Source organism: Mixophyes fleayi, chromosome 11, assembly GCF_038048845.1.
Source record: "Mixophyes fleayi isolate aMixFle1 chromosome 11, aMixFle1.hap1, whole genome shotgun sequence".
Lineage (NCBI taxonomy): Eukaryota > Metazoa > Chordata > Amphibia > Anura > Limnodynastidae > Mixophyes > Mixophyes fleayi.
The window spans coordinates 72814864-72838729 of NC_134412.1; the positions used below are offsets into that span (position 1 = coordinate 72814864).

General features: G+C 42.7%; 1 protein-coding gene across 9 annotated transcripts in view; it reads right to left on the reverse strand.

Moving 5' to 3' along the window:
* Positions 1 to 839: 839 nt before the first annotated feature.
* RERE (arginine-glutamic acid dipeptide repeats) overlaps positions 840 to 23866 on the reverse strand; it is a 243916-nt gene continuing 220889 nt past the window's right edge. For 6 of the 9 annotated variants that reach the window (XM_075191661.1, XM_075191663.1, XM_075191662.1 and 3 more), the window contains 12 exons: positions 22709 to 22871; positions 20773 to 20865; positions 20450 to 20649; positions 18650 to 18811; positions 18372 to 18485; positions 13293 to 14653; positions 12850 to 13072; positions 12035 to 12746; positions 10052 to 10123; positions 5178 to 5339; positions 3525 to 3705; positions 840 to 3302 (listed from right to left, as the gene is read on the reverse strand). In XM_075191661.1, coding sequence (XP_075047762.1) covers positions 3269 to 3302; positions 3525 to 3705; positions 5178 to 5339; positions 10052 to 10123; positions 12035 to 12746; positions 12850 to 13072; positions 13293 to 14653; positions 18372 to 18485; positions 18650 to 18811; positions 20450 to 20649; positions 20773 to 20865; positions 22709 to 22871 — 3477 coding nt within the window. In that variant the 3' untranslated portion in view covers positions 840 to 3268. The remainder of the gene's footprint in view (positions 3303 to 3524; positions 3706 to 5177; positions 5340 to 10051; positions 10124 to 12034; positions 12747 to 12849; positions 13073 to 13292; positions 14654 to 18371; positions 18486 to 18649; positions 18812 to 20449; positions 20650 to 20772; positions 20866 to 22708; positions 22872 to 23866) is intronic. The other 3 variants (XM_075191666.1, XM_075191667.1, XM_075191668.1) reach the window with 3 other exon arrangements.

Genomic DNA, 23866 nt, shown 5'->3' on the forward strand with positions numbered 1-23866 from the left:
TAATGTAGTCTATGGCTAGAGCTAGGGCGACAACTTAACGCATTGTGTGTGATGTGGTTGGGGTGTAACTGGGGACACTAAAGGGCCAACCGGCCGGCGAATGTGGAATTTCATGGCCAAATATTTATCTTAACAATTAATATCTTACACATCTTCAGTACTGACAATCTCATGACGTTTGTAGAATTGTGCAGCTCATTCACACAAAGCAACTTTAACCAGCTTTCCCTGTATTACGTAGCCACCCTAATTATCAGTGACAATCTACAACAGGCGATCTAGCTGTCCCTACTGTATGGTGCATGCAGCTATCTACACCTGACGTTATAGTCTGACCTAGTGTGTATGATCTGAGAGCTATATATTAACACCGATCACGCTGAAGAACAAACAAAGCAGCCACAGAAAACCTTTAACGTAGAATTATAAAGTGGGAGAAGAGACCAACTTAAACTGGATCCAGAAACTTTAGCATCACATTTACGGATTCACTTCTCTGCTACAATTGTGCCTTCCAAAAGTCCCAATGTATGGAAAAGTGTCATGTTCTGGTGATCTAGGTTCAATAGGATTCTGGACATGATCTACTGTGTCCCATTTTTCCAATCTGCAATGTTGTGAGCTATGTAAAACACACCTAAGTGCCAGTGGCAATCAGGGACAGCTGGAAGAAAATGAAAACAAGACAGCAAAAGTATTTTATACACAATATATTTACAAGTCTTGGTGTCGCTGTAAATGATAGAATATAGTTTTGTACATCAGGCTGTGCAGATTTGTGTGTGCCCGAGTATCATGTGGGTGTAGTGTATTCACACCAAACCAAGTAAGACTTTGCCTGTGGTGTAGCTTGCTTTATTGTTTATGTCCACAAATATTTCCCAAAAAATTACAAAATACTCAAAATGGAGAAAACACAGAAGTCACGAATTTCTGGGTTTCTACCCCCATGGCAAACTACTCCTATATACATTAAAATCTTCAAGATATATATAGAAATGGAGCAGTCTGGATGTACATTCTGCTAAATGGTGCCATGAAACAATTAGCTTTACAGTTTTACACATTGAACGAGGTACGTCCGAAGTTACAAAAATAGGAAAAAACGAAACAGAGTGGAGTGGTAAAAAGTAACAAAAATAACCGAAAGAGACAGTCAACTTCTTAACTTCTGTTCCTGCCAGCATGGCGAGACCGCGTGCCACCAGCCCCTATGGCAGTAAAAGCTCTAGCCCTTCAGTGCTGGGGAAGCCTAGTGCACCACTTACTGCAGGTCTCCTCAACGCCCAACAGGCTGTACACAAAGCAGCCAACAAGGGCAAAGTAGTTAAGCACCCCGACACTTGTGGGACTGGAAGGTAAGAGGCAGAGACCTATACAAGGGACCAGCCAACACCCAGATCTGCAGACACACTTCATTGTAGTGTATAATACTATTGCAAGAATGGAAGGTGTAACGCCCCTGTTGTGTGGCCTAAATCAACCTTTGCTATCCAGACGCTGCTTGAACCAGACTCCCATCATACTTTGCAAACAAATAGCAGGTGGTGTACGGGAGAAAATTGTCCCAACATAATTGCCGACATAATTTAATTATTGATTACCAACAGCATCAGGGCTGCCTTGTATGAACTGCAATAAGTCCCCTCTTGTTTTTTTTTTGTTTTTTTTAATTGTCCCTGTCACCACTGAGAAATGAGAGCAAAGACGACCTTTCTATGAAGTGAAGGGGTGCTTGACCGTAACCTTTATGCCTTGTGTTCTGGCGCAGCCCTGAGATGCTGCTCGCCAACAAAAAAATTAACAGTCGGTACGGGCAGGGGTGGAGCCTGGATTTGAGAAGTGGGTTTGCTGGGCCACTTAGTGGAAGATAATTTTCTTCAGCGTCTGGACATCCGCTTTAAAACAGCTGTGAGCAGCATAGTGGGTTGTAGCATGAATAACGCAGCCTAGTACCTGCCCTCTGGAACATAACAGGGTGGAGAAGCAGTAACTAAGTATGCCTTCATAGGCCTCATCTGCACATCTAAAGTCCTTTTATCGTGTTAAAGGCCTGCCGCTTGGGGAGCAGAGGGTACAAGTAAATAAAACATACAAACAAAAAAAATGACATGAAATAAAAAAAAAAATAATAAAAAAAAAAAATAGCCCAGGTTTAAATAGAATCTGTACAAATAAAACCATTGGCATTAAGTATAGCAGGACCCAAAACACTAAAATATAGGAGGTTTTCCTTATAAATTAAATAATAAAAGTTCTAACCCTGCAGAAACTTTAATGCTATAAAGTGAAGTTTCGCACAAGCCTGTGTGCGTTTCGCCTCTACAACTTAAAACGCTGTAGCCCCTATCTACAAGTGAGACACGCAAATTAGGATAATAAAAAAAATAAACAACAAAAATAAAAAAAAAACAAGGAACCCCACGCTCCAGACATCACCCACATTCTGGAGTGGTTGAAGGATTTTGCAATATAGAAAAAAGAAAACCTAGATTCTTCTTTATAACGGACAATTCTGAACGTGGACTATTCAAGGCTCAGACAAAGATGTTGCGGCATAAGCAGGGAGCCAGCAGGAGATGGATGCTAAAGAAATGAAACATGGGTTTAGGATTTCGGCTTTACCAATGCATCCTTGGTAAGACTTGGGAGTATTTCTGTGGTTATATCTTCTCGAGTCCTTAACCACTTTGCTGCCATAGGTTTAATGTCACGGGTCCCTGTGGCAATGAAGAGGTTAAAGGAACGTCACAGGTAGTAACTGCGATGCAGGAACAGGAATAGAGAGGATGCTTGCTGACACATTCCCCCCCTAGTCCTTGCTTGTAATGTATTTACAGGATGTGGGTAGCCTGGGGCAACTCTGTACAATGACTCGGGTCTCCTGCTGATAAAATAAAGAAGGGATCTGTCTCACAGCCCAGGAGGCCCGAGAGTGCTGGCGGAGTATATAATGTTTCTGTTAACCAAGCGTCTATGTTTCATTTACACAGTGTGTAATGTACGGGGGAACAGCACCTCCAGAGCATGAGGTGGGTGGTCAAACCGTTGTCAAATGTGCAATGTCGTCGTCATCGTCCCTCTCCCGAGGCTGGGGCCAGGATGCGTCATGCATGGGGCTGCCAGGATGGCTTTGAGGAGTCGTCTTTACAGATGAACAGTATATGACAAGTCTTAAATACAAGAGGAACCTCGCAGCCTCTGGGGACCCGTTGTGTGGAGCAGACTCTCCTAAGGGGAGGGCGGGAGAGGTCCAGAGTCATCTCTGTTACAACTGCTTGTCCCCTTCTTTCTTCAGACGACTGAAAGAGAAGATTAGTAGGTGTTATATTGTGAAACATTGCCGTGTTGTTTCTTTTTCTAAACTAGAGTGGACATGACTGAGAACACAAGTGATTTATATTCTAGTAACAGTGAATGAGGATATCCGCTATATAAAAGAGTGACATGAAACCACATCATTCAGAAGCTGTAGGGTAAACAGGGGTGCGGAGAAGCATGATGGGGGCAAAGGAGGCTCTCACCTGTAGTAATCTTCCTGGCTGGGTAAATGCCCACCGTGCATGTGAGGGTGACCGTGTAACCACTGCTGTTCCATTGCCAACCTCTGCAGCTCAGCAGACTGTGCATGCATTGCCTGTAGCTGGTGAGCGGCAGACATTTGTGGCGGGAGACCTGCAGGCAAGTCCCGAGGGTAATGTGCACCTGGAAGAGACATTGTATGTTAAGATCATAGGAGACGAAAGGCTGTATGGTCACAACAATTTCATATAGAGACATTTGCTCAATTTATTGTATATTCAAATGGTTGTTTGTAGGTTTGAGGATAAATTTAGACAGGAATGCCGATACCATATGCTCCATCACCGAGAGGACAGTCCTAACGGGTACTAAAATAAGCTTTGTATAAACAGCAGAACGTATGGGGAAAAGTTACCATTTAAAAGAAATATTAAACAAAATGCATTTTTAGAAATAGAAATAACATAATAGGGTGCGCCAAGAGGAGGATCCTAAAAGAAAAAAATTGTGCAGGATGGCGGACCCAATATAAAGATGAGAGAAGATCTGGACCAACAGTTGAGACAAGGAACAAGGCCCAAAACATTCACCCATTCATCTATTTTAGAACATGAGATGGGGACGAAAATAAAGGAACCTATCCCTCTTATACAAACTCTTACGAACCATTGATGAAAAGGACTTGGAAGAGGAGAGGAAGGGGGGGGGGGGAATTACAGATAGAGGAAAGTATTACAAGCATTAACCCCAAAGCCATTTTTAACCTTTCAACCAGGACCTATGTGTCCTGGGAAAAGGTTTAAAATTTGCCCCAAGTACCGACCCCAATCTTTGATCTTTGTATAGTTAAATCAATACACTACGGATTTATGTAGACAAAGCTTTTTACTAGGATGGCAGATGATTCTATTAATGTGTACTGGCCAGACACTATCCATTATATAATATGACGACTATTACACTTGAATTCCAAGCTTAATTTCACGTTATACATTTTTAATTTTTATGTTTTTTACCAGCCCCCTTAGACACACCTGTGTGTATATATTTGTGGCTGACAGATTTTATATGCTATTATGTTGGTTTTTATTATTAACACTATATTGTTCAATAAACATGCTTTTATAATAAAGTCCGCCATCCTGCACAATTTTTTCTTCTAGGATCCTCCTCTTGGCGCACCCTATTATGTTATTTCTGTTCTTTGTATATGAGGTTGGCATCCTCCAATAGGGATGCGACAGTGGATTGATCTAATTTTTTCTTACAATATTATTTTATGTTTCTGGTTGGAGCCCATTGGGAAAATTTTTGTTTGTAAATGATATTCAAAGCTATTTCTAAAAATTAACCAATATATAGTGGGAGCCTTTAACATCCTAGCTGATAACAGGTAGCAATCGCTTCAAGCTACATAACATTTGCCTCACATATTGAGTATGAACATTTCCCATGTATATATGTGTGAATGTAATAAAATGCGTGATCACATTGGGTCAGAGATAAAAGTGCTGATTGTCATAAATGGAGGTATATGATTGGCTGCGAGCTCCTCCCAACTAATTATACGCCACCTTAAGTAACAAAGTACTTCCCCCCAGTGCCTCTCTGTCAAATGTGATAACCAGTGTTTAATGAAAAATAAATTTACTAACTTTGTAAATACTGACCAAAAACCGGGTGTCTTAGCATTTCGTGTTCGTGAGGTGCTTGTGCCAGCAAGGAATTGGGGATGGCACCAGGAGGGTATGGGAAGCGTGCTAAGTGAGGTCCAGCTGCCAGTGGGTCAACCAGTGGATGAACAGGACCTGCTGAACCTGAAATAAAAACAAACAGGTCATTGCCCTGGAAGAGTTCTCACCATGCTATAAACAGGGACACAGCACGGCATACGTCAGAGAGATCGGGACTGGGAGATTGGGGTTCTGCGAGCCAAGGAAAGGATCTGCCCTCACTAACCATCAATAAGCAGCAGACTTGTGAAGCCAAGAGCATGCAAACAATGCTGGGGGTAGAGCGATACGGCCCATGGAAATCTTTCTGCCTGGTCAAAAACTTACCTTGTGTAGACCTCTGGCTCAGTAATGAGCAACTATATGCCCTTGTATTCTGCCTGGCTCAATTACCTACTTTATATCATATTTCACATTCACACTCAGGTTTAGGACGCATCACATTATCTTCTGAGACGTCACAATGATCTCATATCAGCAACTCCAGCTAACAGACCTCAATCCACCAACCATATCCACAACAGCAAATAGAGTTGGGTGTTTTACTATCAGTCAGCTAGGACATCCTTGTGCATTGTGAGGAGACTTCCAGCTCTGACAGCAGCGTCTGTCCCGTCCCAGCATGCCTTGTGAGAAGACATGAGAGCCGCCAACCAATAGGGAGCAGGCAATGGCAGCACACCGCCCATACACTGCTCAGTTCTGTCTTTTAGGTTTAGATGGCATCTTAATGCTGACAGAGAAACCACATACAACTTCAATCAATGAAGCTCTTCCATTATCAAAAACAATTTGTTGGAGTCCTGCTTTAAGGGAATTTAGTTTTAAATGTAAAATGTTGGAATACTTTACTTCAAAGATTTGTAATATAATTTTAAATACTGAATAACTATACCAGACAACGAGTAATGGTCTAAAAGTCCAGGACATTCACTGAGCTGCAAGATCTCTCTTATTTCCTCCTAAAACCTCTAACTTTAGTCTTATGAACACGTCACGTGCACGTCTGTCACACATTAGTAGGATACATTGCCTGTTCTGTGCAGGAATATGTACCATATAACTGGCATGGCTGGAACATGCAGGTGCACGCTCACAAAGTACACAGAACAGGATACATACAGCAAAATATACAAATAGGAGGGGTCCATTCAAACAAGTATACAAATAATGGAGCATTGGAAATTTGTCCGAAAAAAAGTCTAACAGTCAAGAAATGTATTCTGTCACGTGAAAAAGCCTTTCAGAGATCATCGTCCAAAGCAACTTCCACATTTCTCTGTAAAGCCAGAGACAATACATTTCTACTAGTAGGGTCACCCGCAGCTGTGCGGGTCCGATTTGTAATGTGTAGCGGGTTTTATATATTAGCAAATTATTTGGTATTTAGAAAATAAGATTTTTTGCGTTGTCATTAGGTCATGTTGTGGTGAGGTTTCCTACCAGTGGTCAAACTATTTTTTTACCACCAAAAAAATTATGTTTTCAATATTTATATATATCAGTGGCATTGTCGCTATGTGGTCCAATAGTTACTTTTTCAACCAAGTAAGATTTGGCAGTGTCGGTCTAACAGCAGCATCGTACAGATGGACAGAACTCTCTGAGGAGGATTGTCTGAACAAGGACTAAGACATTTCAGTAACAAGATTCTAAAATCCAACAAATAAGAACAGAAAGGGGGGGTTAGAAGTACATTATAATACTAATCTTGAATTGGTCAGCTACACAGAGACTAAAGAAAAGGGAAGCAGCATAAAACTAATGAAGAAATAAATATAAATTTGTATTCAATTTTTAATCAAAAAACAAACGTCTCTAATTCTAGAATGCGCGGTAATTAAAACGCCCACTGAATGTGATTTGTGATTGCGGCCCTGATACAGTGTTGGATGCAAAACGGGCGTCATTTACGCTAAAAAACAGCAGAATGTAAAAATAATGACCGTATAAGCCGGCGTATACTCATCTTATGATCCATGCAGGTCGGCACCAATAGCACATGCACCCAACTCACAGGCACTTACACCCCACTTGTGCCCATATTTTCATCCATTAAGTGCAACAAACGCATTCGCTACTCAGCATCAAAATAACTTCACTCTCTAATACAGCAGAAACAAATCCCTGTCTTGTGTATGAAAGAAGGAAAAAGTTTGCTTAAATGCACACAAAGTCTCATGTTCCTGTCCCTCCAATGCAGGTGAAGGCTGGCGCTAGTGGCAGACTCTGGCGCTCACTTTCTTAGTATGTGCAGACTGATTTCATGCAAGATAAGCTATGCACACTGGCAAGGTACGCACCCTACAGCAGCCCGTGTGCACATTATTTATATTTATCCTATGCCTCACACCTAGAAAAGTATCAGGTCATATTGGGCACACTGAAAGACACAATGAAAGACGTGTCTATGCCACGGTCCTGTTTCACACAGCCATACTTTGTGGTTAAAAACTATAAAGTGCACACAGTCAGCAGTGCAAGTTGTCACTTACATTCCAGCTAACGATGTCCCCAGATTGACACTGAGCAATGAGTGGTGGGTGAGGGATTTAAGGATATGGAGATTTAAAGTGTATTCTGTTAGGCTGGACATACAGCTGGTGTTAATGCAATATGACATAGCTTGAGTTCTGTCAAGATATGGAAACCTTTAGGCTACATGATTGCTAATGATTCTTCTATATATCCTACATCCTGTGTGTCCAGCTCTAAACTATTACGTCATTGTCACTTGTTCTAAAATTAACATTTCAAGTTAGCAATCTCTTTCGTTTTTATTGTGTATGTTCAAGTTCATTGTATCCCTGAGACGACAACTAGGTTTCACCATTATATTGTAGATTTGTAAGACGCCCAGTGTTCCGCAGCGCAGAACCGATTCTGGTTACCTAGGACGCAGACAGACCTATCAATTCATGAAAATACAGCATAGTAAAAAAGTAATGCTGTAGAAAAACAAAAAACTACAGCTCCAATTATAAAAACAATGTAAAATTTGCGCACAAAATGTAATCAAAATTTAATCAAAAATCAAAATAGCTATGAACAAAAAACTGCTAAAGGTTCATGGTTAAACATATTTTATAAATTTTTTGGAAAACATTCGAAGCAAAGACTCAGCAGGGATCCATCCTATCCACTCATACTTTCAGAGAGACTACCAGCTTATTCCCGACAGGTAAACAATATGAACGGAATAGATCTGAACTATTCAGTCAGTCCACCATGATTTCTCCACCAAAATATTATAATGCCCATGCTTTATTAAAAAAAAAAAAAATAAAAAAATCCTTTAAATCTGCAAACAAACATGCAAATAGCAGTGTGAGGTAACAGCAGCCAGTAATATTACCTCTTACAGACTAGTAAGGTCACAGCACATTAGGCTCTTTGCACTGCGTAATAGAATAAGCCTTTTAGTCTTTGTTACAGGATATTGTACAGTCCTTCCCACATTAATTCCAAGCAATGCAAGCAGATTTACACTAATGAAGCATTATCCCTAATTAGCCAGGGCAGATCCAACAACTCTAACCACAAGGGTCCGGTAACTCCAACATAGGGACGGCCAACAGTATATGGACCATAGAATAGAACATTAACTATACTTCCATGGGTATAGTGCTTGAGATAGGTCATATGGAAATACGCCATAGCTGTTAATGACTGACCTTTACACATTGCATTTTCTTATGGACTTCATTCTGTACTTTTTAGTCATTTTGCCTGGTTCATTCTACTGCCTGCATTGGGCTGTCCCCGATATCAGTACATGGATAACATACACAAGAGAAAACTAGAGCGTAAAAAGTAACATACGTAAGTGGTAGCAGGACGATAAGTACAACCTACTAAATGTAAGTAATCCTGCAGAGGGGATCCCCTTTAAAAGGAACCTTTTACCATACCTCCCAACCATAACAACTTAGGTGGGATAGTCACAAGGTGAGGGCTATGTCCCGTGCGTGTGAAATTTGGAAAGTATCTCATTCACTGCTGCTCTGCGTAGCAGAGAAGGGTAAACTGGTGCAGTGCTCACTGGGGCCAGGAGAGGGCAGTCTAGCACTTCAAAAGCGCTAGACACGACCCCAACGTAACGTGGCCACACCCCCAGCCCTGATGCCAAATGTTGGGAGGTGTGTAACAATGTGTAAATTTACATTCACTGAGCTATGTAGTGTCATCATTATACATCTATATAAACACATTGTGATTCTAGGTATTGCTTTGCTGTGGTGTCACTCCTACTATATAATGTTGGCACCTTTTATAGTGTGTTAGTTACACTGTTGGATATTTACTGCCTCATGGCCAACTATGACAACTAGAAGCTCTCCATTGACAACAGTATACTTAGGAGCAGTATCAAAACATGTTCTTAATGCAATGAACTGCAATTCAGTTGTATTTCAGACGTGTGTGAATAATTTCTCTCTCTGCACTGCAGATTTGCACCTGTCAGATCATTTATTGGGCTTGACTAAGGATGGTGAGAAATCTCTCTAGTAACATAGAAATGGAAACAAATAATACACAATTACTGGATGCATAAACTTTTTTCCCTCTTCGCCTGCCCCCAAGATTGGAGTTACCGGAGCCACTACTGCAAAACTGACATGTTCACTCCAAAATCCAACAGGTCTAAACATATGGGGGGATAAAGAACTCATTAATAAGTTTTCCACTGCACACGTGTTATTTTTGAATTCTCGGGCTCGCTTGACTGTTTGGACATTAAACCCGGTCTCCCAAGTCCTTCTTCTCTCCCTTTTCAAGCAGTTGCATTTATTTACCAGGAAAGTGGACTGGAACACATGTCCCGTTTTCAGCCACGCCCGGCCAAGACTTAGAGTTACAGCAGCAGTCTATTGAAAACACATAATATCGTAAAATGCCTCCATCACATAGCGGTATTACACATGGATTCAGACCCTACCAAAATAACAGGCTGATTTGGCCGGGAAGTGAACTGAACCACCCTAGGTTTGATCTGTCAGTCTTTTTTTTTTCAATAGGCGACAAAGCTCACATATTGAAAACACATTCCTTGTAATGAAGAATTTTTTGCTAGCCAAGATTTTGCTAATCCTCATTAAGAGAAACAGTGCTAGTCTAAGGTTGTCTATTCACTAAGGCAAATAAGGTGTGGGGGACAAAGCCAACCCATATGTATTTACAAAGGTCACATACCCACTGGGGTTGCGTTTTTAACACTAGTAAAAATGAATGTCAGACGCAAACACGTTTGACGAACATTTGTTACTAGTGATACGGCGCAAACTAAAGCTTCCTGCAGCCTAAGTAATAAAACGATGTGTTCCAAATAGCAGAACACAAATTAAAGGCTAGTAGCAGCGCTGTAATAAGCGGCAGTGGGAATGAGCCCAAACTGTATGCTGCCGTCTGATGTGCGCACTCATTATCTGTATTTGATGGGAGCTCAGGGATTATTGCAGAATGCACTCTCTCTTGAATGTATTATGCTGCTGGTCAGGCCACAGGAATACATAGTGATTCGAATTGTGAAACAAATGCTAACGGTTTGCTACTAGGGTGATATTTCAGAAGTCATTGTGCCAAAATAGCAACAAAATAGCAGATTTTGTCAATATGGTGAAAGTAATAATTCCTCTAAACTCTCTCAACACTTGATTGCTTGTTACATAATGTAAGCTAGTGAAAGTCCACACGCAAAACACTAAGAGCAAAACAAATACCACGGATACAACGTAACGCCAATAGTTCTCACTATGCTCTATCCTCAACACACCAACACACAGGATAATATTCCCTGAAATGTATTTGCTACAAAATAATTGCTGAACAGTATTGTGCAATATGTGATTACACATAGCTCCCTAGGCATGGCAGAGAATCAATATCTGACTCAAACGGAAAGGAATTTGAGACAAACTCAAAACAGTTTTTGTTTAATAGTTCCTGAGACCAGGTCTGTTTTTTTGTGGAGGTTTCGGACATTCATGGCTTGTGGGAAGCAATTTGCAGAAGGACACAAGGTTTATTTTAGTAACGAATGTACATAAATAATCTGTTGACAGACTCAAGAAACTTTACAGGACACAGAAACTAAAAGCAGTGTCACGGTGCAGAGGGGATACGGTGACATTACTGAATTCTCTGAATAGGAAATGCTTGCAATCCACGCTCATATGTGAATGCAACATTGTCAGAAAAATAGCAGATCGACTTCAAATTATTTTCAGGAGTTGCATCTCTCTCAGAAATAAGCCAATGGGCACTAGAGTATTGGTACAAGCTTTATTGTGCTACCCACTGACAAGTGCACATAAGCCCAATAGCCGCGGCCTTGTCAGACTTTGCAAGAAGATGCACTTGAACGGTATAGTTGAGTATAACGGATGCTCTCCGAAAGCAGCATCTCAATGCAACATTTCTTTGTAAGGAAATGGGTGAAAACAGAAGGTGTTATTGTCTATCACTTATCCCTTATTTAAGGATGGAGAGAAAGTGCAGATGACAATCCTCTCAGCTGAGCCCGTGTCTCCTCTGTTAGGATTGCAGTACACTTTAAATATTTACTGACAGGTCAGACAAGGAAAGCCAGGCCTGCTTGACGGTTCAGCCTGTACTTGGTCGAGACAGTTCCCTTAAATCCTTACATTGGGGAACCTAGGTAATCAACTCCTACACATTAAAACAAAAGTACAATAAGTAATATGCATTTGGACAAGGTTTTCTCTTACTTTGAGAGCCTCTTGTCTATCGCACCCACCCCCCCATCTTCCAAGACTTACCCTGATGTAATGGGTCCTGCTGATGAAGATGGAGGTGTGAATGTATGTGCGAGTGTTGGTGGTGATGAGGCGTGACGTTGAACATCTGCAGCCGGGCTAACGGGTCATTAGCAAAGGATGCCATTCGCTCCGCGTGTATTCGCTCGGCTGCCAGTCTCTCTGGGTAACTCATTTCTGGCCGTAGTTGTGGTCCTGCCAGAGCCAGTCTCTCTCTCTCAAGTGGGTTTAAACCAGGATGGAAAGCAGCAAAATGATGTGGGCCTGCCTGGGCCATGGTGAGTGCGCCGTGTCTAGCAAAATGTTCCATGGGGTTAGCAGCAGGGTGGAGTTGGTCCAGCTCAGGAGGTTTCACCTCAAAGCCAGGTTTCATCCTCTCCCGCAGCTCCCTCTCCCGGAGTTCACGTTCTCGCAGTTCCCTCTCACGAAATTCCCGCTCCCGTAAATTAGGGTCCATATTATACAAGCCTGGCATGTGGTAAGCCAAGAGAGGGTCATTGGGATTAAGAGGGACAAAAAACGGATGATTACGATTGGTGGGGGACATGACGTGTGGTCGGGCGTATTCACTTAGGGTACGTAGAGCAGGCGTATCTGGCCCAATGTAAGGGGGAACCGCAGCTATAGTTGTTGGAGGTTCAAAGGAAGGACGCATCTGTGCTGGGCCACTCATTTGGGAATCTCCAAGCCGACCTTCATGGGAACTGCAAGCCTTCTGTATGAGGAAAGAGACAAAAAAAAAAGTCACATAAAGGGGAATTGCTTACAATATAATGTGTACTAGGCTAGTGTACTGTAACGTCTTAAGAGTCACATACCGCCGCTCTTTCTGCTTCTCTTTCACGCTCCCGTTCCCTCTCCTTTTCTTTTTCTCTCTCCTTTTCCCGTTCTCGCTCTTCTCTGACTTTCTGCTCTGCTTCTCTCTTTGCTTTCTCGACAGCTTCTTCCCTCTTCTTCGCCAGTTTGGAGCCGCCCAAGGGAATGAAGTAGAGGTCAGTCCGAGCACAGGAGTTGTAGCCACGATCCAGATGCTTGTAGAATCTATATTAAGTAGACAGAGTTATTAAACTTAACACATAATTATGAATTTGGCCAAGAACCAGTGAATAAGACAAATTACATTTAAAGGGAAAGGCGGTGGGAGCACATCTTCAAAATATTTTTGATCAAACGATTCTGGATTAAAACTAGTAATCTGGATTAAAACTAGTCTAAGATGTTAACACAGAACTCTGATACCCCAAACATTCTATAATGATACCTTGCAGATTGACTGGCATGACTGGGTGAATCCACCACAGTGGGTTCTGGAGATGGGCTCCGGGGAGGAAGAGGAGGACTTTCCGGCTCATCAATTTCGTCAGGAACTTCTTCCTTGATCTGTATTGGTGGCAGAGGTTGTGGATTGGGTGACTGAGATACCACAGGAATGCAGACAGCAGAAGCTGCTGCTGCGGAGGTGGCAACAGGTGGAGGAGGTTGAAGACTTGGGGTTGCTGAAGGCAAGGATGACTGTGTAGGAACGGGAGCACAGGTTGGCGGAGTTATAGATGGTGGGCCTCCAGGTATAAAAGGGTGCTGCGAGAAGGAAGGCTGAGGAGGTATGGGATGAAGTCCTGATTGAGGATGCCCCGATGTCTGGGGAAGGCTTTGGTTTTGAGTCAGGACTGGTGGTTGTGCTGCGGTAGCCTGAAGTTGCTGGCTCTGCGGCATAAGCTGCAGAGGAGGAGGATGAGCAGAAGGCGGATGATGGGCAGGCAGTGAACTAAGCGGCTTAAGAGCAGGAGGTGGTGGCAAGTTGGAATTCAGAGAGAATGGAGAAGGTCCTTGTAAATGAGGAGGATGTTTATGGGACTGTGTAGGCGTCTGAGGAATAGGGGTGGTGGGAGGTGGCTTGATATGAGGCATGGTAATAGGTGCTGGGGGCAATGGCTGCTCACGCAGAGGCTGAGGTGGTATTTGCAGAGCAGGCTGAGCATTTGGTGGTCCCTGAGTATTATGAGGGAAATTATGAGATGGAGCTTGTGGCACTGGAGAGACCTGAGCAGGGCAGGACTGAGGTGGAGAGGAACCTGGATACTGTAAAATAGGATGCGGTTGCATGTTGTGTGGTAGAGAGGCTACTGGCCCATGATGGGGAGACTGTGGATGGATTTGTGCAGGGACAGGTGGCTGTGGCTCTCCTTGGGACCCAGGAAGGGGCAGTATTGCTGGGTGTGGAGAAGGAAGTCTTTGAGGGTGCAAAATGGGCGCCTGAACAAGTGAAAGTGATGGAGGTTGAGGAGGCAGGGAAGGAGGTAGTGATGGAGATGGTGATATTTGAGCAGGAACAATGCTGTGAGGTGGAGGGACTACTGGCGGCAGAGGTCCTGGAGAAACAGTGGGGGGGACCATTGCTGGAGTCCCATTCGGTGGCTGTAACAGCTGTTGCTGGGCTGAGGAGTCAGAGTCACTCTCGTTATCTTGGGGACTCGGAATGCTGGGAGACGTGCTGCGATTATCCTGGTCAATGTCTTTAGGGTCACTGCTGCCCTCATCATTAACACTCCGGCTGTCTGAGCTCTCTCCTTCGCCTTCTCCTTCACCCTCCCCTTCTGATGGGGAGTTTGGCCGACTGATCTCCTGCAGTAACAGAAATAATTATATGAATAATTTACACTTAATGAAGGGGAAAAAAACAAAGCAACAGGAAAACAATCTTTCACAATAGGCCCAGTGTTGTTGATATTTACAATTGTTATTTCTTTCTACATGACCTCCAGCAACTTTCTCTAAACAACTTCCTCTTCCATCTTTCTGGACTGCACATGAACTAATTATTTGCAAGGCCTTTTAGCCAGACAGTTGTATATTTTTATTGGCTTAGACACAACACAGGGCTATTCAATTGATAAAATATATGCAATCCACAATTCAGATATGTTGCAATGAAATGAAATGAAACAATTCTTTCAGGGTGATGCAGATATCACTAGAATGTTCAGAAGAGAGAAAAAAAAAACATGTATTTAATGAGTGGAAAAGTAAACAGGATATCCTTTAGTGCTGACACACGTTATAGCATTAACAACGATCCATTGAAAATCCACTCGACATTAATGACCAGAGGTATTTTCACATACTTTTGATTTTGAGACACAAAATGTGCTTACTTTTGTCATCATACTGGAATATATCTCTGTCATATATATATATAGCATATGTTAGCATACTGGCGATATAACGGGAGCCGCTGCTGCCCACCGTGGACTCTCCAGCCGCACTAAGCCCATCTCCTGTCATTTCTCCACACCAAGGAAATTTCTTGTTTTCCACCTCTAGCGTGAGTGACTATGTTCTTATTGGACACTTTTTATTATGTAGATGTGCACTTTTGGGACTACGATACTTACAAGTGCATACTACTACTTTTTTTCAGTGGTTCTTTTTTGTTGTTATTTTTAAATTTTATTAAATCTTGTTTTGTTTTTCATCAGTTTAACTGGTTTGGTCATTACCAATAAGTTTTTATACCTTTCTTGGGATATCACACATGCGGATATTCCACCTTTTTTGAGACATGCCCGCTAATTGGAGTTGTAGCATTTGAGAGCATTATTGGTCTGTCTCTATGTGCCCATACTATTATAAGCAGCATGGAACATTAACCCCATTGCCATATTAGAGACACTCTTTCCATTGTTTTCAGATTTTTGGCTAACCTATATATTACCTTTGGGCTAGTTACTCTCACATCATTAGAGTCATATTTGCTTATTACCTTGGTGCAAGTATTCATTCCTTTTTTGTTGGCCCATATATCAATTTTCATTTTCGATTTTTTTAGAAATATTTTCATTCTTTTTAATTTTTTCCTCGCTTAATTTCACTTTTTACATTATATATATTTATTTTTTTCATCAGATTTTATTTTTATCTAGATTTTATTATATTTATATTTATTATATTTTTAATTGATACCATTTGTTGCTTTTTCTTTTTTCTCCATTTACACCATCCTTTATAGGTTTATTCATCCAGGTTTCATTTCTATTTCTGCGAGTGCATTTGGGACTTTTTAGTTTTATACATACATACGTGTGTTTTTGTCTCAAAATATTGCCTCATGTTGTCCATCAGGCCTATCTAGGGAGCATTTGGGTGTGGCTCACAAGCCAACCCTTACTAGATGTAAACCCCTATACCTCTGAGGTGAGTTCATTTGGTTTTAACTGCATTTTAATGGTGTTAAAAGCATATAGGTCAGTGTAGGATGTGCATATAATTAGGTGCCCTTGACATTGGGATGCAGGCTTAAATGTTTTAAACAAAATATGAACCAATACCTCATGTTTTCATTTTGCTAGACACACACAGATATACAGTGTTAAGGATAAGTGCTGACAACAACTGTATTTCTGTTTTGTATACATATATGGGCATTTATGCTGCCACGCAGCTGGTACCATATACAATATAGGATATACCGAGCACGGACTTTTTCTATAAATATATCCATCTCCATCTATATCTAAAAACACTTTCAAGGTTCCACAAATAGGCGAACCCCATTAATATACCCTAATCTTTAATTAGATAAACAATTCCAAAATGTATATTGTTTATAACATTTACTACATCTGGGGGAAAAATGTATATATTTGTTTTATTTAAATCAGCACTTATACAGCCAGGGAACACTGGATCTATTAGTATCTGGTACCCCTCTCACAGAGGCATGGACCTGGGAATAACCCAGGTCGTGTGTCAATGGGGCGACCTGGGTCATGCGACCTAGTTCCAGGATTATTCCTGGGTTGGAGCCGGATACGCTGCGGTCTGCAAGGCGATCCCGGGTTGTTCGACCCGGGTTGTGTGTGAAATACAACGCCCTGCTATATACCTGGGACCAAAGTGAAGTGTGAATGGTTGCAAAACTGGTTGAAACCGTGTTCATGATCCAGTGTCTGACCCAGGGGCGGATCTAGAAAACTCTTGTACCCCATGCTATTTAGGGGGGGATTTAGGCCCCGCCCCCTTTCTGACACCTAAGGCTTCCGGCGGCTGCACACTATGTGCAGGTCCGCTCGGCAGTGACAGGCAGGGACAGCGTGCTGCCCGGCTGCTCTGATTGTGTCAAATCAGAGCAGCCGGGCAGCACACTGTCCCTTCCTGTCACTGCCGAACGGACCTGCACATACTGTGCAGCCGTCGGCAGCAAGTCTCTGCTAGGGGGGGGGGGGGGCGATTGCCTGACCCGGAATTTTGGTGAGAAAAGGGTATGGGAAGCAGATTAATATTAAACCACGTTTGCCTGGAGCTATTAGTGCAGCCTGGAAAAGCAAGTCTGATATAGAGGAAATACACTGCTCTCCTAGCCGGCCGGTTATTGTCCTAGTGACATCACAAGATCTCCCTCTCGTGCAGAAGTGCTGTGCACTCCCCACTAGAAAAATACGTATTTCAAGTTGAGCCCTGTATGCAGTGATCATTGTGCCCGGAACTGAATGGTGTCCCAAAACTGAGGCTGCCATTGAAAGTGGGGGCCCAGTGATGGCACCGTGCTCAGCAGAGGAGGGCTACAATCTTTAACGGACACTTATAAATGGTCAATTAAAGACCTCCAGAGTGTCCGTTTAGAAATGGTTCAAAGAAAATCATATGCTACTAACCCAGAGACGTGTACACATGCACCATAACCCTATCACTACTCTATTCAGCATTAGCTGCTCTGAGAACTTATATCATTGTGCGATTCATCTAGTAGCTGGTGTAAAGTAACAATGGGGGTCATTTAGGAAATCTAGGATATAGGAAATGGTTTGTGCTGGCCATAATTACCAAGACATGTTTGCTTTCATTGTCTAAACTGCTCTATAATAATGGCAGCTAGAATCTACTATGGTAGTTTATCTGAGAATTTGTTTTCATAACTGTATCACTATGTATTGTTTAGTGACAGCAAACCTGTTTCTATGACAACGGAACTATGCTACGTCATTTTAAATTAATAATGTGGTTGTGTACCAATTCCCATAAATGAAAAGCTGCTCTTACACAGTAACAGGAAGTGCTAACTCAGCCCTGTATACACTAGTAAGGACATGGACAGTTATTCCTCTCTGTCATTTGACAATGAGCTTATTTTCTGAGAAAGCCAATCTGCTCTGACATAGGGGAAGGCCATTTAGTCATATATTCGAAAAAACGTTTTTTTCATATCTCAATATATGCTTTGAATTTGCCTGCACTCAGTTAAAAGTGTCAATTTGCTTCCAAACTCAAGAGCAGATGCGAATGCATATCTGGCAGTGTGCACTAAGTGACTTCTGGTGTACAAGGACTGGGGGGTCTGACTCACTTGTGTTTTAGTTTTCTTTGTGGTGACCCTATCCACCTCCTCTGTGTCGGATGCTGGCTTCTCTCTCTGACGTTTGGCACTCTTCATCGGGGATGTCGGTTCCTCTTTAATCTTCTGTAGCCAAAGAGAAATAAGTTACATGTTAGAGAGAGCTAGGAAATCATAATACACAGAGTCTGCTACTATATGGGACTGAAATGTAAACGTTACTGTAGCCACAGACAGTTCTACTCCAAACAAAATTAACAGCTCGATCTGACTGGTTAATTGCCACTTGCCTTCGATGGCTTCTTCAGGGACTCCGCTTTGCTGTCATTACTGGACGTGCTGGCAGCACTTGGAGAGGTTCGGCCGCTGGAACGGATGTCTTCATTTATAGGGGAGACTCTGCCGTCTGGACTGGCAGCCTGTTTCTTGCGCCCGCTGCGTAGCGTAGACATCTATTTGGCAGGAAAAATAATCACATGATATAGAACAAACAGAATAGAGGGGAGGTAATGTTTATGTCCACAGAAACAAAGAATGGATATGTTCATCTTATTTTCCAACTGACCAAGAAACCAGAAAATGTAACAAATTGAGTACAGTCCACAAAAAATACACGTGTGTATGTGTGTGTGTGTGTATGTGTGTGTGTATGTGTATGTGTGTGTCTATAAGATGGAATAGAGTGTAAGCTCCACTAATATAAAACTCTAATCAGGGGGCTGCAACATCTGTGCCCAGAAACTCAAACTGACTTTAGAGCTGCAAAGTTCCTTCGTATGAACAGATTATTCATACAAACTCTAAGCAACCCACCCAACTTCCATCTCGCAACCTCTATTCATGATTCACGGCTACAAACACAGCTTTTACCATACACATCAAAGTTTAGTGGTCTCCGTTAAATAAAAGTTCATTATTGGCAGAAGTGAAGCAGACATTTGTTTCTCCTGTAAAAATGTGTAAACTGAAATAAGACATATTTTATATATAAATAGAAGTGAAGTTGAACCTTACTAGGCATTATTCTACAAAGAGAACTATTCAAAGTAAAACTAAACCAGTTCTAAAAGGAGTATGTGGTAGAGGGCTTGTAGGGTATGGTCTTCCTTCAATATCAGAACTGTACTGGTTAATTAAAAGATTATGCTGCTGCTGTAAATGGCCATATTCTTTAAAGAATTGCCAATATTAATCAATAAATTTGTAAAAATTATTTCTTTTTTTTAATTCAATAGTCAGCACAAAGCATTTCCATTAATATACAGTTTAAATCAGCATAAAGCACCATTGTATTATTTTATTTCTTGGCTTTTTAAATGTATTGTTTTCTTTACTGGTTTAGTTCCATCTTAACCTAGGGGTGCTTGTGCACAAGACAAAATCATTACTTATTATGATCAAGATCTAGTAGTCGTCTCCAATGAGACCGTACTAAATACTTCAACCGGGATGCCACTTGAGTGTAGGGCAGTGGTTCCCAAACTTTTGCAGTTCGCGGCACCCTTAGAGTCTCCAAATTTTTTCAAGGCACCCCTCCAAAATAATTACTGAGCAGTCCTGTTTTAGAAGTAGTTGGGTCAAAAAATTGTAAGAAGTATTTAGGTCACAACAGAAATACTTATTTAGTTGTATGCAAAAATGCCCCTCTGCAACCAGGCACACTGCCCCCCCTCTGCAACCAGGCACACTGCCCCCCCCCCTCTGCAACCAGGCACACTGCCCTCTCTCACGCTGTCCCCATCCGCTGCCCTCTGCCCTCCTCCAGCTATAGAAAAAAAGAAAGCAAACAGAAACTTACCAATCCGCCGGGCGCTAGGACCCTGCAGCCTCTTCTCTCGCGCAGCTGTCACTGACGTCGATATTCAGTGACAGCTGCGGGAGAGAGGAGGCTGCAGGGTCCTAGCGCCGCGCGGATTGGTAAGTTTCTGTTTGCTTTCTTTTTTCTAGGGCTGGCCCGCGGCACCCCAGTGACAGCGCCGCGGCACCCCTGGGAGCCGCGGCGCACACTTTGAGAACCGCCGGTGTAGGATATATAATTCAGAAATAATCTTCATAATCATTTGGGCAATGAGATAAGACGGTTTACGTACCGGGCCCCGACTCCTCCGAGTTCTCATGCTATGCTTTCCATTAAGACTATCCTCGTCCTCCTTGACAGGTTTGAACATGAATGGAGGGGGGTCCACAGGCTTTTCAATAGGGGGTAACTCGCCGTATTTTTTAAAATGAATCCTGCAATCGGTGCACAGAAGAATGTTTTCCCGGCCCCCGTGGTGCCAGTCCTTAGAAGCTGCAGCGAGAAACAGTAATCACCAATGAACATGAGCTGTACTCTAGTGCTGCTTATTATTCATTCTGTACATTAACAACATGCCCCTGACCCAGGTAAAAGGGACTTAACTGGATTACATACTGGTGGTGAAGCAGTGTCGACAAGCGTAACCCTTTAACTCCTGCTCACTGTCCTCGCTGTCAAAGTCGTCTTCACTGGCCGAGCTGAGATCCACTGAAAAAAGAAAGACAGTCAGAGATAGAACGGAGGGGGAAAACAAACAAAAAAAACATACAAAAATAACCGTTTTGGAAAAAAACATTTTACAGAACATTTACATCCTTTTACTAAAGTACTGATAAATTCTGCAGTACACACTCCTAAATATACTTGCAATTCTATTATAACAAAAATATGACTAAAAAGTTACACGCTGATCAAAGTTCCAATACATATCAGATTAACACTATATATCTATCTCACCTAGCTCGCTGAATACTGTTATTCCGGTCAATCCTGACATGCACATATAAGAACCCAGACAAGGTGAAAAGAAAACACCACTGCTACTCACACCTGCATCTGCCATAACTCCCCAGCCTCCGCTACTCACACCTGCATCCGCCGGCCCACCCCAATCTCCGCTACTCACACCTGCCTCCGCCGGCCCTCCCCAGCCTCCGCTACTCACACCTGCCTCCGCCGGCCCACCCCAACCTCCGCTACTCACACCTGCCTCCGCCGGCCCACCCCAACCTCCGCTACTCACACCTGTCTCTGCCGGCCCACCCCGGTCTCCACTACTCACATCTGCATCCGCGGCCCACCCCGGCCTCCGCTACTCACACCTGCATCCGCGGCCCACCCCGGCCTCCGCTACTCACACCTGCATCCGCCGGCCCACCCCGGCCTCCGCTACTCACACCTGTCTCTGCCGGCCCACCCCAGCCTCCGCTACTCACATCTGCATCCGCGGCCCACCCCGGCCTCCACTACTCACACCTGCATCCGCCGGCCCACCCCGGCCTCCGCTACTCACACCTGTCTCAGCCGGCAAACCCCGGCCTCCGCTACTCACACTTGCATCCGCCGGCCCACCCCGGCCTCCGCTACTCACACCTGCATCCGCCGGCCCACCCCGGCCTCCGCTACTCACACCTGCATCCGCCGGCTTTCCCCGGCCTCCGCTACTCACACCTGCATCTGCTGCGGGGCAGTTTGGAGGGAGTTGTGTCCTCCATGGTGTTGTGCTGCTCTGCACCTCTATTCCTCTATGTGCACAGGAGTTCTACTGATTTTTGTACAAATCACCATATAATGCCCTGTGCTCTGTATAAAGGCACGCTGCAAGAAAATCCAACCGTAGCTGAGAGAACTAGTGTCTGGCCTGGCACATGTCGGCTAGGCTAGCATAGTTTTCATCACTACTGCAGCCAGCAAAACACCACAGCCTCAATTATTCAACACAGGGATGTGACAGCAGCTGTGCTAGTGTCGTATAGTGAAGACATCTGCCCGAGAATTAAAATATTAACCACGCAATAAGAATATTCAATCAAACTTCAAAACCTATAGTGAAATGCAAACGTCTGTTCATCTTTGTAGCCCTTTTTGCTGTCGGCACCTACCCAACCCATTCTATGCAAATAAACAAAAAGATTACACCTTTATTCTAGCGGTTTAAAAAGAAAAATGTACCCTGTTCATGCAGCACTGGGAAAAGTGTTGGCTACAAATGTTTCTGTAGCCAACACATCACAATCCTCTCTCTCTCAATCTATTGGCACTGTATTCTAAGTCTATACCGGGCACTCCAGCTGAAACTACAAGTATCAGCATACCCACCAGAACTTGGGACATTTAGTTCCACAAGACCTGGAGAGGCACCGGCCTCCTACCTATTGTATACACTACGCAAATACTCCCAATGAGCTTAAACACTTGCCAATGGTAAATGCTTGGTGCCAACACACAACCTGTACATTAGGCTTGTAAAATGATCAAGCTCAAGCCTGTTTCCTAGTGTAAACCTTTCCAGCAGTGACTGTATGTTCTGCTGGTCACGGAGGGCACTCACAGAACTCGCTGGATGGTGGCCGAGAGGGGGTGTTCACAGGGGTGGTGGCTGTGCGTGTTTTGATCCGGCGGAAAACTGCCTGCCTGCGATGTCTGCGGTGGGCGCGGGAGCTTGCGGCTTCAGGAGTTTTCTTCCAGTAGTAATAGAAGGTAATAAGTTCTCCCTGCAAGTAGTAAGAAAAACCATCGTTTAGCATATTCAGATATTATAGCCTCTGCTTGTAAAACTTTTATTAAAAAATTTAAAAAAAAAAAAAAAAAAAAAAGAGGCTGCAGAAAGAGGCACAGGCAACTTGGGCTTGGTATTTAAAGAAAATTGCCTTCATGTGATTTTATAACTTTTGGATAGATCAAAGAAAAAAAAAAAAAATCAACACGTCCTGTGTGCAGATAATCCACATATTCTAATGGTCTAAACTACGGGCTGTGTTTTTTGCAGTATGTAATTCACTTGCTTTGTATCCCCTTATAATCCGTTCACACACTAAAACCAGATCGGCTAAACTGCAGTTTAACCTTTCCAGATAAGACCAGCGGTTATTTTTATCATACTTACATAGACTACTATATAAACATCATAATGAAACAAAACTCTCCATGAGAAAATCTTGCTAAAACAATGAGGTTTTTATTCAACAACCAACCACCTTTATTGAATAGGGCAAGAACTTCCACACAGCTTGCTGTTATCATGAATAGCAAAAAGCAGAAGCAGAAAGTTTACCTATTAGCTGCAAGACGAGATACAACAAAGTGATCTTAAAAACACCACCCAAAACATACATACATAAGTTATTTTAGAGAAGCAAGGCTTTCTCTACCCTAAGCATATGAAGGGCAATTAGGAGCATGTTAATAGTATACACTACTTTTACCTAAAATGCATGACCAAGTAACAATATATAATAGAAATAAAAATAAATTAAAAATAATACACTATAAAAAAAAAATAAACAAGGAGAGAATTCATACATGTAGTATGAGGATTACAGACATGTAAAGAACAATGAGGGGGTTAAAACAGTGGGCAAAAGGCTACCAACAAACATCAGTTACGACGGCAAGGAGCAAGTTTGCATGAAGTCAATTAAACAAGGCATCTAAGACCACCATTGCTTTCCCAATGTCTGTGATGGCCAACACATAAATACCATTCTTC